Here is a 14060-nt window from a genome sequence, read left to right on the forward strand (position 1 = left end):
AGAAGTAATCCCTGTAACGTTGGATTTTTTAAACCAGCCAATCCATAGGGAATCAGAAACATTTGTCTCAAACATTCAAACCCCAAATTCTGCATCATCCTCGATTCTGCATTTATCTGCATGTTCACACATACTGATCTACGTCTCAACCTTTATGGGGAGAAAACATCAGTTACAGTAACAACTACATCAATTTCGGTACTCCAGATGAAATGGGGAAGATGATGTTCAGACTGTACCTTAGCATGTTATGTTAGATGATGTGGAGAAACCTAAAATATATATCCACCGTTATTACCACAGTTATTACTACCAGTGACTTCTAAAAGTATTTGCTTAGTCTGAAATGATATCCATCCATCTTTATTTTTTACATTGTTAAAGGAGCAATAGAACATCGCTGTTAAATCTGGTCTTACCTGAAGAATTCTGATTGCCTTCTAACCAAGGTATGGGTAAACCAATGGGTTAGTGAGAGGAAACTAAGTCATGGCGACCTTCTTTTAGGTCCTTGGCATCCCACTGGCCTGTTAAAATGTGGTCTTTATCAATCTGTGGGTTTGAGCCTATGCATTTAATAACTGGGGTCTGGGGTTGTGGCTGTGGTTTGATCAAACAAGGCAGAGAACAACCCCTGAACTCAGTCACTCGCCCCTGGACTCAGTCACTCGCTCCTCTACTCCCTCTTTTGGTCTTGAGCATGCTGGATTCATTTTGCATACTATTTTTTCCCTTCTCATCACATAGTAATTTTCACTAAGAGCCTTTGAATGGAAGTAAATCATTGTAATTTGCCTTTCATAAACAAGTTATACGTTTGCCTTTCCCTGGTTATGATACACATTAAGGAATTCTTACCATCTGTGACAAAAGCTTGTTTTCCACTGCATATTGCCTTTACAAGAAGTGTTACAGTGTGGCACTGATTTATTTTATCTACATTTCTAAAGGCTCTTTATTTGGGAACTGAAATTGAAAACTGATGTTGTGGTGTGAGATGTGTCTGCATAGTATGCGTTAAGATAGGCAAATAACCAATTGATTTTTGTATCACTGCTAACAATATGTGGAATAATTTGCATTATGCAGACTACATGGCTTGGCAAAGCATCTTACATGATGCTGTCATTTTGTACATGGGGGTGGGAACTATCATCTGCACAGTATGAAATGCACATTCAAGTGCAATTTTGCCTGCCTATCATCATAGAGAGCTCTCTTCATTTCAAAGAAAAATCTTAATCAGTTGCATGCATTGCAATTCTTGGTATTAAAATACCATGAAACCTTGTGTTAATTAAGATAATTTTAAACAGGAAAAGCATGAAATGTGTTACGCTACATTCGAAATCTGAAACACATGCATTGATGTAGTCTAAACGCACTCAAGCAATGTCGGATTATTCACTCTACACATAGTTCACCTTACACACGTTATATTAATACTTAATTAATACTTTGAGTATGTATCTCTGCTTTGGATCTTTTAATGAAAACAATAGTCTAGACTAATGTTTTGACAATAAATGGCAAACCCTGTTCCTGACATGATTCTCATAACCAAACGAAACGTTGCCTGTGACGAAACTGAAATCAAATTAACTCCAAGTACATTATATAGGCCATATACGCTATTTAAGCCTGTTGATATTTGCAGGTTAAATGTGTCCTTAACGGAGCTGTACTTACCTTGTTTTAACGCTTTAGTGCTCGACGACATGTGGCAACGGCATACAGCAACGAGACGTTTTCTGTCAATTTGGAGACCAACGCCGCGTGGATGAGTCGGAATGCGCAAGATTCCCAGCTCGCCCACCCTCTAGTCAGACCTGTCGTCCCGCTGATTGCCCGTCGCCGTACAGATGGAGCGTCGGAGAGTGGCGACCAGTAAGTAAAGTTTGACAGTAAACCGAAAAATACACTTCTGCGAGCCTCTGTACACGGAGTTAGAAGCATGTCTGTTTGTGTGAGGCGGGGAACAGCACTCGCAGCGCTACTGAACCAGTGAGGTGAGCGAGGCTACTCGTAGCGAATCTTGTGCTCACTTCGCATATTTGCTGTCACGATGCCAAAGAGGCGCCTGAGCGGCAGCGCGCTTCTGCGGAAGGAATGAGGAGAAAGGCTGGCCATGATGAAAATCAGATGACTCAAGAGAATTCTCATGTCCTGCGATCCCAGACCCCTTATTAGGCAGATTATTTGTTTTTCTTGTTTCACTCCAATATTCATCCATTGACAATTACAGTACAGATGAATTGCAGTGCGCTATGTCAAGATGTTTAATGGACTTAAATGCATATTGTTCGGGTTTATTCAATGTCTGCATATCATCTGCCACTACTTTCTTTAAAAGTTTATAGAGGGAAAAATACCTTTGGGGACAGGATGAAAAAAAATCCTAAATGTTCAGGAAGCCTTAAATCTAGGTCAACAAGCAGCATGAAATCACAGTGCTCTGAAAAAGTCTAATTAGTCAAGAGCAATGCTTAGAAAATAGCGTCTCAGCAGCCCCCTTGCAGATGCTGTGAGCAGCTGGAGCCAATTACTGTTTTCGGACATTAGCTGGGTCAAGCTGCCTCTGCTCACAGAGAGTTCTCAGAGCTCCTTGTGCTTTTAAAGTGTACAGCATGTGACCCGAGTTCTGAGAAAACAGGTACAGCAGCAACCCTGTGTTTAACTCCATATGAGGAGAGAGGAACATTATGAAAGGAAGCAGCTTCAAATGAAAATGTGTCTGCAGTGCTTCTCCGACATGCTCTCTTCAAAGGTCCAGAAAGTACGGTGTTAGGAAATGTGCCCATTGGAGCCCACTGTAGTTCTATTTTGTAGCTTTTCTCATTATGATGCTAAATGCTAAAACATTCCATGTTTGTATGATACCACATAGTTCGCTCTTAAACGTCAGTGTTTGGAGCCCCGTTGTGGAGTGTTTGCACCTTGAGACATGTTGCTATGTGAATTATGTCCAGCTGGGACTACCTAAATAAAAGCTGAAGTACATCCTTGTCCTGATGACGCAAGAACCTTTCAAGGGCTTTCAAAACTTGGCATAGGTCACCCAAAATGTACGAGAGGGTGCGCATGGTCATGATTAGACCCACAACACTTCATTTTATTGGGCCCAGGGCTGTCAGCACCTTTGCGGTTTGGCGCAGCTTCAGAAGCCGTTAGGGTTCAGAGCTGCAGAAGTTTGTTTTGAAGTCACTTCTCTCTTTTTGTGCGTTGCATCAGCCTTGCGTTTGACATCACAGTAGACAGGGAGTATGCGGTGGCCACAGGTTAACTAAACACACTCAACAGAAGGCCTCTGATGATACAAACCAGTCCTCTACGAATGCCATGGGTGATTTCTGCGTGCACTCCATCAAGCACTGACACGGAACTCAGCCATGTTGTTGCTTTTATTTTTCTGTCTTGCCCTCTGTTATCCAAGAGAACGACCACAGCTGCTTTAGTTTGTCTAGCAAAACACTGGATGATCTGGGAAGACTTTCGTTTTTTTTTTTTAAATGCAGTGCATCCTAGAAATGAATGAAACCATTTCAAGGTATAATGTAGGTCTATGTATGTATGATGTGACTGTTTGGATGTATAATGCATCTTAGGAATGAGAGGAAACCCTTTGAGTGTGTGATGTGATGGCCTTTGGGTTCTTTGTGATTCTCCAGTGCAGTCGGACATGTGGGTCAGGCCACCGGAGACGACCAGTGCACTGCCTGGATGACAGCGGGGAGGAGGTCCATGACATGTACTGCGTCACCCAGACCAAACCTACAGACTCTGAGGCCTGTAACACCCAGGCCTGTGAATTCATCTGGGTCACGGGGGAGTGGACAGAGGTGACCAAATCTCATCCTCTTCATGCCACACTATGCTGTGTCTGAGTTCCCCAAGAGCGTTTAGGCAGCCCTGCATTAGATGCTGTAAAATGGAACACGTTCTGTGAAGGTGTTCTTCTCTGTGTAGCATGTTTGTTTTTAAATACCTTAAGAAAAATGTGTGAGTTAGACTAGTGAGTTAGAATGAATGGAGAAAGAAACTCTCACTTGTGCTGCAGCGTGAGCAATTCTAAAAGTGTGAGAAGGGGAAAGTTCAGCTTGTTGTGTTTCTGGAAAAGAATGAAGCATTACTTTACTTAGATGTCTCGGCTACAGGGGCTACAGCGGAGTGTTCTTATAGTGTAATACTTTTAATGACTTGCTTTTTTCCAAATTCCATTTACAGCCTTGTGGTCCTCAACACCCCAGACTGTTTTGCAGTTTTTCAACTTCCCAGGGTTTTCACTGTTTTTCAACGTCCCAGATTTTTCACTGTTGTATGATTCCCTCTCTCCCTCTCATTCCAGTGCTCAGTCACCTGTGGGCAGGGATATCAGAGGAGGCTGGTCTCCTGCAGTGAGGTGCATTCTGGGAATGATAATTACGAGTACGGGCATCAGTCTTCGTCAAACTGCCCCGGGACTCCGCCAGAAAGCATCCTGGAGTGCCACGCTGAGCCCTGTCCTCCTCAAGAGGCCTGGAGGGTTGGCATGTGGGGGCCGGTAAGGGGTCCCTAATAACACACCTTCAAAACCCAAAGTGGAGCTTTATCATTTTGTATAATCTTTTTTTTATATACAGTGGGAACCGATCTTGTAAATTATGTTAACAACATCCAATGTTCCATGTCCACTTTAAACGTTGTTTTGTCTCCGAGTCACAAAGGGCCTGACCCTCTCAAAAGTGGTTCTTGAACATATTCTTTCAGTCTAGACTACTCACTTTCCATTTGGACAAGATGTTAGAACAAGATGTCTTTTTCAGCTTTTATTAATCTTGGCCTCCAAGGTATCGGTCATCATTTAAATTGCCAGAGAGGGTTTATTACAGCCATTATTTTCTTTGAACACTACTCCTGTCTGTGTCCAGTGTTCAGTGACCTGTGGGGAGGGCTGGATGGAGCGCACGCTGCAGTGTGTAACAGCAGAAGGGGAAGCCAGCGACAGGTGTCCGGTGTCTGCCAGACCCCAGGCACGCAAGGCCTGCGGCAACCCTTCCTGTGAGTACCACTGGTGTCGCCACGCTCCACTCTGCTTCCTGCTAGACGCTAAGTGTGTTAGCACCAGCACTTGCGAAGGGGTCTTCTGAATGCGCTTTTGTCTCTCTCTCTCTCTCTCTCTCTCTCTCTCTCTCTCTCGCTCTTTCTCTCTCCCTCTCTCTCTCTTTCTCTCTCCCTCTCCCTCTCTCTCTCTCCCCTTGCCGTAGGCCACTTGCCAAGGAGCTGCAGAGAGGCCCAGAGCTTGAGCAGCATCTTGGTGGACGGGGAACAGATACTGAGTGTGCAAGGGAAAGCAGTCAAGGTGAAAGTCCTCCTGCACACACTGCACCTCATTGTGGCCTTGCTATTTGCTCTCAGGGGCCATACAATGACTTAGTTTTCAGCTGAGAACAATGGGATCCTTGAGGGAAATGGGGAGGTTTATTTGTTGCTCTTAGTGGTGCTGTAAGCATGCCTTTGCTAATTTCAACAACATTTATTTCTACCACTGGTCTATGTGCTGAGCACACATTAAAAGTCCACTGATTTGTTTACAGTCAGAATTACATGCTGACAATTTAGTTGACGAGTATAGTCCCGGACAATTTGTTTCAAAGTAATTACATGTTAGGAGGTTAATAAGACAATGGTCATTTAAGAAACAGAATAACTTCAGTCTGTAGTATTGTGATTAGTATAATTGATATGCATGTCCATCCATTGTGTATTTCATTGCCAATTTCAGCTTTCTGTTTTAATTTTATACAACAGTTAGGTTCAGTCGAGCTATTCATTCATTTTTGATTGGACGAAAGGCACACTCGTGTCATTGCTTAATTCATTGGTGAATTAATTTGCAATTCCAACCTTTGCTGTAATTCAGAAACCACACTATCATGGTCCATTTTTCAACCATCGACAAGTTGATCCACCAATTTTGTTGCTGACTCCACAAAGCACACGAAGCTCTGATCAATGTGATTGACATGTTTTTATAGCTGGACAAAACTTTCACAGACACATGGAAATCATTTCGTAGTTCACTATTGACTTGATTGCGGCGTCCCCGAGTTTTCTGCAGGAGTCAGCATTGAAGTGTGCCCTGTCGGAATGAATCTCCACTTGCCACTACTTGTGTTTCCTTTTGGTTGGAATCGCATTCTCACCACACTGGAGAATGGCAGTGGTTACTGTGGTCTGTTGGGCTGGCTAGCTGGAGGTCAGTCTGTATTGAAACAGGGTGTCATCTTGCAGTGGTCTGAGCTTCCTCTGTCTTCTCTCTCACACTTCTTCTCCCCAACCCTACCTTCTTCTCCTCCTCTTCCTTCACCTCCTCCTCTTCTTCCTCCTCCTCCTCCTCCTCCTCCTCCTCCTCCTCCTCTTCCTCCTTTTCTTCGTGTCTGTCTTCAGATCTACTGTGCTGGAATGCAGACAGATACTCCAGGGGAATACGTCACCCTGATGGCTGGCGAGGCGGAGAATTTCTCTGAGGTCTTCGGCTACAGGTACAGTAGTGGCCCTCCAGTGGACACATCCTCTCAAAGTTGAGAGCCTCTTGTGTCAGTCAAGTTGTAAAACAAAGTCCATAGAGTTCCTTTAAATGCAAATAACCCAGTCGTGTTTTTCTTTTGTGTGACACCAGGCTGATTGACCCGACTGGGTGCCCTGCCAACCTGAGCCGAAGAGAGGACTGCAGTTGCAGAAGGGACTATACGGCAGCCGGCCTCTCCACCTTCAGCAAAGTCCGACTGGACCTCAGCAAGATGCACATCATCAGTGAGTGGCCATAGCCAGACATCACGTTACATAGTGAAAGGCAATATCAAGCATTCCTCAACCTGGGCCCTATTTTTAGATCTATCTATTTTTATTCATAAATTTAGGTGACGCTTTTATCAAAAGCGACTTACAGAGACCAATAGCAGGGTCAGGCCTAGCCCAGTTTTTTACCCACTAAATGTGTTTAGGTCCAAACTTTCAGTCTCTGTCACACCTCACGACCTGGAGAACATAGTATTGTGAATTCAAAATAATGTCAGCAGTTTAAGGTACACTATGCAGGTTTAGGTATTTTTGGCTATACAGTACTGTAGAGCTCCCTCTAGAGTCGCGATATATTTATATTTTACTCTGCTGTTGTAAATAGCAAACTTCTCGTGACTTATCCCCCCTGTTCACAATGCAAATGCTTTTGTTGTGGAGGTAAAGGATTAACAACAGGCAAAAACTATCTCCAAAGAGCGATATCTGCCGGCACGGTAATATTTCACAATTCTCGCGAGATTTGTCGGGCCGCCGTTTTTAAAGTTCCATGGCTGGTTTTCTCGGTAGCCACTCGCTACATCTATGCTGTATAGCTATGCTAGGTGAACGATTTGTCTATTACAAATTCGTTTACCATCAAATTGGCTTCGTAAAGGTTATATTACGTAAGGTGAAAATCTTGCATAGTGTACCTTTAATGTTTCCTAAAATAGCAGAAACCACTGATAAGCACCACGTCCCCCAAGTTTCACCAGACCCTCTTCTTCTCACTGTATCACTTGATGAATGAAGACATCCGTATACAAACAAATAGTGAATGCCAAGAGATTTGTATGGGGTCCAGTTTAGCAATATATCTTCACCAGATTACCCTCCTTTCACTCAACACAGCTCTCAGTCTTCCCTCCAACTCAACATATGTCTAGCTACGTAAATACTACACATTCTCACTGCATCGTTTTACTTGCCATGTCATACCTCCATCTGTTGTTCATGTAACACACTTGTGTAAGTGACAGTGGAGGGGCTCCGTTGCAAACAGGATGGTCATACGGCTTTGTTTCCCGTTGCTGAGAGTGCCTGTGATGGCTGAACTGACTCTGACACGCGAACAGTTATGCTTTTGTGACGCCAAACTGCTCTGAACTAAACCCTTCCTCATATTATTGTCATTGGAGTGAGGAGACGAAGAGAATGTGAGAACTTAAACAAATACACCACACGCCAAAACTAACAGGAAATAACAGAGATGACTTGAAAGCAGGCCAGCAATACAGAGCAGTTAAAGACAGACATAGCAGGCGTTCTACAAACAACAGAGTATGGTATACATAAAAACTCACTAAAAACAAGTATCCCTTTTTGATTTGGGGGGGGGGGGGGTTTAGGTCGGAAACAATTGACACTGGATTTCTGGTAACATGGGTCACATGCTATTTTGAATGAAAGGCATTCTGTGTCTTGCCGAAAGTCCACATTAGTGTCAGTGACTACAGTCCAAACACATGTTAATTGTTTTTAAAGAACAGTTGCGATTGCAAGTGTCTATTACAGATGTTGCAAGCTACCCCCTAGCATGACACAGATGGAAAAGACGATTAATCAAATCCAAGCGCGGGGTTAATCGGTCCAAGCTGACCTCAGAAGCTATAAAACAGTACACAATTAAAGGCGCCCTGACAATTAGTCGTAAATTGCACCCAAATTATGTTTGCACTCATACTCAACACTGACATACTTAGTGGCCCCAAAAGGAAAGTGGACATAGTTTCTATGGGAGGGGAATGCAAGGCCTGTTATAGAGGCTCATGTCATTAAAGTGCACTCCTTAGACTTCCTGGTTTGCTGTAACATCTACTGGATCCATGGGTCCACTAATGCCCACTTTTGGTAACAATCTTGTCTGTGTCATTCAGCCACAGATTGGCAGTTTGCCGTCACGCGAGAGGGCCGCCACGTGCCGTTTGCCACTGGAGGGGACTGCTACAGCGCCGCCCGCTGTCCACAGGTGAGAACTGCGTGTCTGGTGGGAGAGCAGTGGGGTTGGCGTTGGGAGGCTGGAGGTGGGGGCCGTTAGAGGAGTGTAGTATCACTTCTTCTTAAATCCAGCCGCAGAGCCTTGGTTAGAGGCTCACTGCCCCACTGCTGGCGATCTGGAGCAGACGCAGTTAGAGGCTCACTGCCCCACTGCTGGCGATCTGGAGCAGACGCAGTTAGAGGCTCACTGCCCCACTGCTGGCGATCTGGAGCAGACGCAAATGGCCTGGGGATGGAGACATCTGTCTGGCGTAGCCGGCGTACATGAGGCTCCACAGATCCTGTTAGTCTCGCGGGAGACGCGGCCAACTGGCACGCAAACTACACTATGCCCCCTTTTACTCTCTGCCCCCTCAGAGGATACTCTACTCCTCCTTTTTTCTCTCTCTCTCTCTCCCTCTCTCTTCCTCTCTCTTTTCCTCACTGTCTGTTTTTCTCACTCTGTCTGTTCCTCTCTTCCTCTCTTCCTTACCCATGTCTGTCTGCTTCTCTCTTTCTGTCCGACTATCTCTATTCATGTCTTCTCACTGTCTCTCCCTCTCTCTCCATCTCATCTTTCTCTCTTTTTCTCTCTTACTCTCTTCTCTTTCTGTCCCCCATAGCTTCTTTCTGTCACCCCCCTCCCTCCTCCCTCCTTCTCTCTCTCCCTCTCTCTCTCTCTCTCTCTCTCCCTCCTTTTCTCTGCTATTGTGTGCACCAGTCTACACGCTCTAACTGGAGCCAGTTCTCACACTCTCTCAAGGTTTGGGGGGAATTGTGAGAGGCTGGTTATGTGTCGCCTGTTAACCCACAGCCACCCACAGCCCCATGTGCTGCCCACGTGAACGCCGCCTCAGACGGGCTGCAGACAGCAGACAAAACCGCAAGGGAAGAGCACTTAATGGAAGCCCGCTGCCCGCTCCATCCCAGAGTCATTTCAGGGGATGGGAAGCACACACATGACCCGACTTGACGCTTGACACACTTTTGCGAATGCTCTGTTTGTTATCCCTTTGAGAGTCTCACACACTTTGGGTGAAGTGGTTGAACACAAGGTGCAGGAGTGGAGGAGCATTGTATCATTCTTCTTGAGATGTGATTATTGGCAGCTTTTGAGTTGTGACACATTTCTGGTCCTGTGGCTCCCCGGTGAGTTGCTCATAGCTGTACCAGGTGCCGAGGATTTGCTGCTCTCTACTGCCACCTGCTGGTGAGTGCACAACTTCAGCAATATCTTGTATGAATCTCCTGCTTTTTGTTTTTTTCTGCAGGGCCGCTTCAGCATCAACCTCTCAGGGACAGGCTTTCATGTGGCCGAGCAGACCAAGTGGATTTCCCATGGAAACTACGCTGTTGCAGACATACACAAGTCGCAGGTACGACACAAAACATCCTCCCCCGCAGGTGCGACACAAAACATCCTCCCCCGCAGGTGCGACACAAAACATCCTCCCCCGCTTGTGCCCTATGACCCCTTCATCCACTGACTCAGGTTGCGGCGGATTGCAGGATGTTTATGTGGCTGTATTAAGTCTTCATCCTCACTGGAGAGACCAAGTTTAGAGTTAGATCCACCAGTCACAGACAACCTCCCCACCCCAGCCCTCCACCCCAGCCCTCCACCCCAGCCCTTCTCCAGGCCTCCACCCCAGCCCTCCACCCCAGTCCTCCACCCCAGCCCTCCACCCCAGCCCTTCTCCAGGCCTCCACCCCAGCCCTCCACCCCAGTCCTCCACCCCAGCCCTCCACCCCAGCCCTTCTCCAGGCCTCCACCCCAGCCCTCCACCCCAGTCCTCCACCCCAGTCCTCCACCCCAGCCCTCCACCCCAGCCCTTCTCCAGTCCTCCACCCCAGGCCTCCACCCCAGTCCTCCACCCCAGCCCCCAGTCCTCCACCCCAGGCCTCCACCCCAGCCCTTCTCCAGGCCTCCTCCTCTCTGTTCCCCCTCCCCTTCCTCTTGGCTTCCCAGCGGGCTCTGGGCATGGGACCAAGTGCTCTTATTTTCTCCGCCTGCTTTGGCACCTTAAGGAGCCGTGTAGAAGAGCAGTATTGAGCAGCCGCAGACAACAGTCAGCCCTCCTGGTTTTGTGATGGAGATCAGCCTGGGGGCGTTTTTTGGCAGGGCGTGAGAATAAAGGATGCACCTGAAAGCAGAGTGCTCTGGAGTGGCCAGTTAACAGAAAATTGGTTGTTTTAGGTCAAGTGGCCACAGTGGGTGCTCTCTGATGAGATCATCGGGAGTTAGTGAAATGGAGAGGAGGAGGGAGGTGGTGTAATTCATTTGATACCGTGGGATCAGTTTTATATTAACACTGCATGCGTGTGTGTGAGTGTGTGTGTGTGTGCGTGCGTATTTGTGTTTTGTTTGTGTGTGAGTGTGTGTGTGTGTGTGTGTGTTTGTGTTTTGTGTGAATGTATGTGTGTTACGTTTCAAAGACGATGCCCCAGTGTGACTGTGAGTGTGTGTGGTCACTTGTTGTATCTCTGTGAGTGTGTGTGGTCACTTGTTGCATCTCTGTAAGTGTGTGTGGTCACTTGTTGTATCTTTGAGTGTGTGTGGTCACTTGTTGTATCTCTGAGCTCCCTCTGAAGCACAGCGCTAGCTCGTTTCATGCTAAGCTACGCTATGGCGTTGAAGGTGGTCTCACAAATAAGCTGACACTTAAGATAAAGTGTTTTTTTTTTTGTCTCAAAAGCTTTTTCAAGCCTCTGCCTTTGATTAATTTCCTTTGAGTAATTCACTCCGAGTTTTCTCGCTGGGCCAAGTGTGATTTTAGAAGCGCATTGCAGTGAAATCCATGACAACTACTGTATTTGTTCCCCCCAAAGAAAGCCTTCCCTCACACTTCCCTATTGAATGTTTCTGTTTGAATCAGCACCTGCTACACTTGTCTCTTGAGGCGTTGGGTTGGTTTCAAAGTCTGACATTCAATTACCCTCCACCTCCAGCATACTCCTTGACCAGTGTCCACAACACTTACCCATTTTCTCTTGTTACCACAGGATGGCAGTAGAGTTACAGGAATGTGTGGTGGCTATTGCGGCAAATGCACCCCTTCAACAAGCTCTGGCCTTCTTGTGCGTGTCACATAACACAACCTCAACCCCCCAGGTGAGCTTTTGCCGTCAACACATTTATGGGGCCATTCTTAAAATCTTAAAAAAGACGAAGTTGTGCAAAGTTGTATTTTGGAATTCCTGACGCACAACCTAACAGGGCCCCATAACCCAAACACTGAGATGCCAAAACATTGAGATGCCTTTGTCTGTTAAATAAACCAAACATTGAGATGCCAAAACATTGAGATGCCTTTGTCTGTTAAATAAACCAAACATTGAGATGCCAAAACATTGAGATGCCTTTGTCTGTTAAATATTTCTCTTCATTTGGCTAATATTCTGTTTTTGTTTGTTTGTTTGTTTTTTTGTTTGTTGTATCTGACAGTGACTCCTCACCCCTCATGTGGCCTTTCTTATCTCTCTGTGGTGCTAAAGAAACAGAAGGACTCGTCCTCTTCTGAAGAACCTCTACCCCTCCAAAACATGTACATATGTAAATTATGCTACTGTAAGTACTGTACATATGCTATGTGAATTATTTATTATACTCAACATTTATTTTTATATTGTGAAATTATTTAATTTTTTTTTTAGTTTTCTTTTTTTTTTTAAAGCAACTTGCCATTGTGCCTATCATCATGCACACGTCCACATCTGTCAGACATTGTATGTGACATAAATACACTGCCGTTCAAAAGTTCGGGGTCCAAGTTTGGGGTTTCCATTCCACTCCATTATAGACAGAATACCAGCTGAGATCAGTTGCATTGTTTTTTTTTAATCAGGGCAGCAGTTTTCAGATTACATTATGTGCTTGCATAATTTCAAGAGGGTTCTTCAGTGTTTTCTTAGTTAGCCTTTTGAAATTAAGTCAGATTAGTAAACAGAATGTGCCTTTTGGAACATTGGATGAATGGTTGCTGATAATCGGCAATGTAGATATTGCATTAAAGATCAGCCATTTCTTTCTACAACAGTCATTTACAACATTAATGATGAAAACAAGGACATTTCTAAATGACTCCAAACTTTTGAACGGTAGTATGTGTCATAACAGCACACATAGTATTTATCATACACAGCCTCGATGGCTTCTTAAGGACCTGTCCCTCCTGCCCAGTGTCAGTGGTCAGTGGTGTGGTACGTCAGTTAACATGGGTCAGGCCAGGACAATTAAGCACATTCAGTGGTCGAGGGGTTTGCGTGCAAGCAGTCAGGCACGCGGGCCCCGTGAAGCGGTCAGGCACGCGGTCAGGCACGCGGGCCCCGTGAAGCAGGTGCTGAGGAGCTGGAGCGTGCCACGCGGGTCGATGAGGGGCGGCCGAGTGTCGAGCGCAGAGACGCAGCAGGGGAGGCGGGAGGCAGGGAGGGAGGGCACAGGTGCGTAGCCAGCACCGCCATCATCATCATCATCATCATCATCCTCCTCAACATCAGTGTGAGGCGCTCCAGATGCTTCGAACATGTGTCCATTTTCCGGTCAGGGAGGTTTGAGAAAGCGGCAGAGCACACAGATACAAACACACACACAAAAAGCACAGATGCGCGCACTCACACACACACACACACACACACACACACACACACACACACACACACACACACACACACACAGGCATACACACACATGCACAGAGACAAACTCACTTTCACACACACACACACACACACACACACACACACACACACACAGCAAGGAAGAACAGAGGCAGGGAGAGAGTTGGTTATGAGACTCCCTCAGCAGCTGGAAGTCAGGCTGTAGTTTTACAGTGGAAAGAGAAGATGTACTGTACAGCAGGTGCATCAGGGAGAGGGTTGGAGAGAGGATTTGTAAGTCAGGATTCTCTGCAGAAAGCATTTCTCTGAGAATGAGGGTTAGGGAATGGTTGAGGCTTGTCAGTGAAGAGCAAGGAAGTCATGTGAGATTTATTTTGGAGTCTGTTTTGTTCAGACATTGTGGGTTACGTATTTACGTTTTGCTTGGTTGTCCGTTATGTAAGTCGTTTCAGTGAGACGTCTGTTCTGAGGAAATGTTTGGATAAAAAAAGAAAGTCATCCTTTGTGTTTGTATACAGCTGCCTCAGAGAGCTGGCTTTCATGTCAGACTGTTGTGTTACTGTGGTGGAGGAGGCCTAAAGAACTCTCTCAGTTGATGCCTTGATGAAGGCAGATCGCCCCCTGGAGGCTAGCTGGCAAACTGACAG

At 45.9% G+C, this 14060-nt stretch overlaps 1 protein-coding gene across 1 annotated transcript in view; it reads left to right on the forward strand.

Moving 5' to 3' along the window:
* LOC121707607 (A disintegrin and metalloproteinase with thrombospondin motifs 9-like) overlaps positions 1-13462 on the forward strand; it is a 53564-nt gene extending 40102 nt beyond the window's left edge. Inside the window, exons 30-40 of the mRNA XM_042090299.1 lie at positions 1708-1887; positions 3669-3839; positions 4346-4540; positions 4908-5037; positions 5244-5338; positions 6427-6521; positions 6659-6792; positions 8697-8788; positions 10068-10172; positions 11800-11908; positions 12242-13462. Of these exons, the coding sequence (XP_041946233.1) occupies positions 1708-1887; positions 3669-3839; positions 4346-4540; positions 4908-5037; positions 5244-5338; positions 6427-6521; positions 6659-6792; positions 8697-8788; positions 10068-10172; positions 11800-11889 (1287 nt within the window). The 3' untranslated portion in view covers positions 11890-11908; positions 12242-13462. The remainder of the gene's footprint in view (positions 1-1707; positions 1888-3668; positions 3840-4345; positions 4541-4907; positions 5038-5243; positions 5339-6426; positions 6522-6658; positions 6793-8696; positions 8789-10067; positions 10173-11799; positions 11909-12241) is intronic.
* The last annotated feature ends 598 nt before the right edge of the window (positions 13463-14060 follow it).

The sequence above is a fragment of the Alosa sapidissima genome, chromosome 4 (genome assembly GCF_018492685.1).
Source record: "Alosa sapidissima isolate fAloSap1 chromosome 4, fAloSap1.pri, whole genome shotgun sequence".
In the NCBI taxonomy this organism is placed as follows: Eukaryota; Metazoa; Chordata; class Actinopteri; order Clupeiformes; family Clupeidae; genus Alosa; species Alosa sapidissima.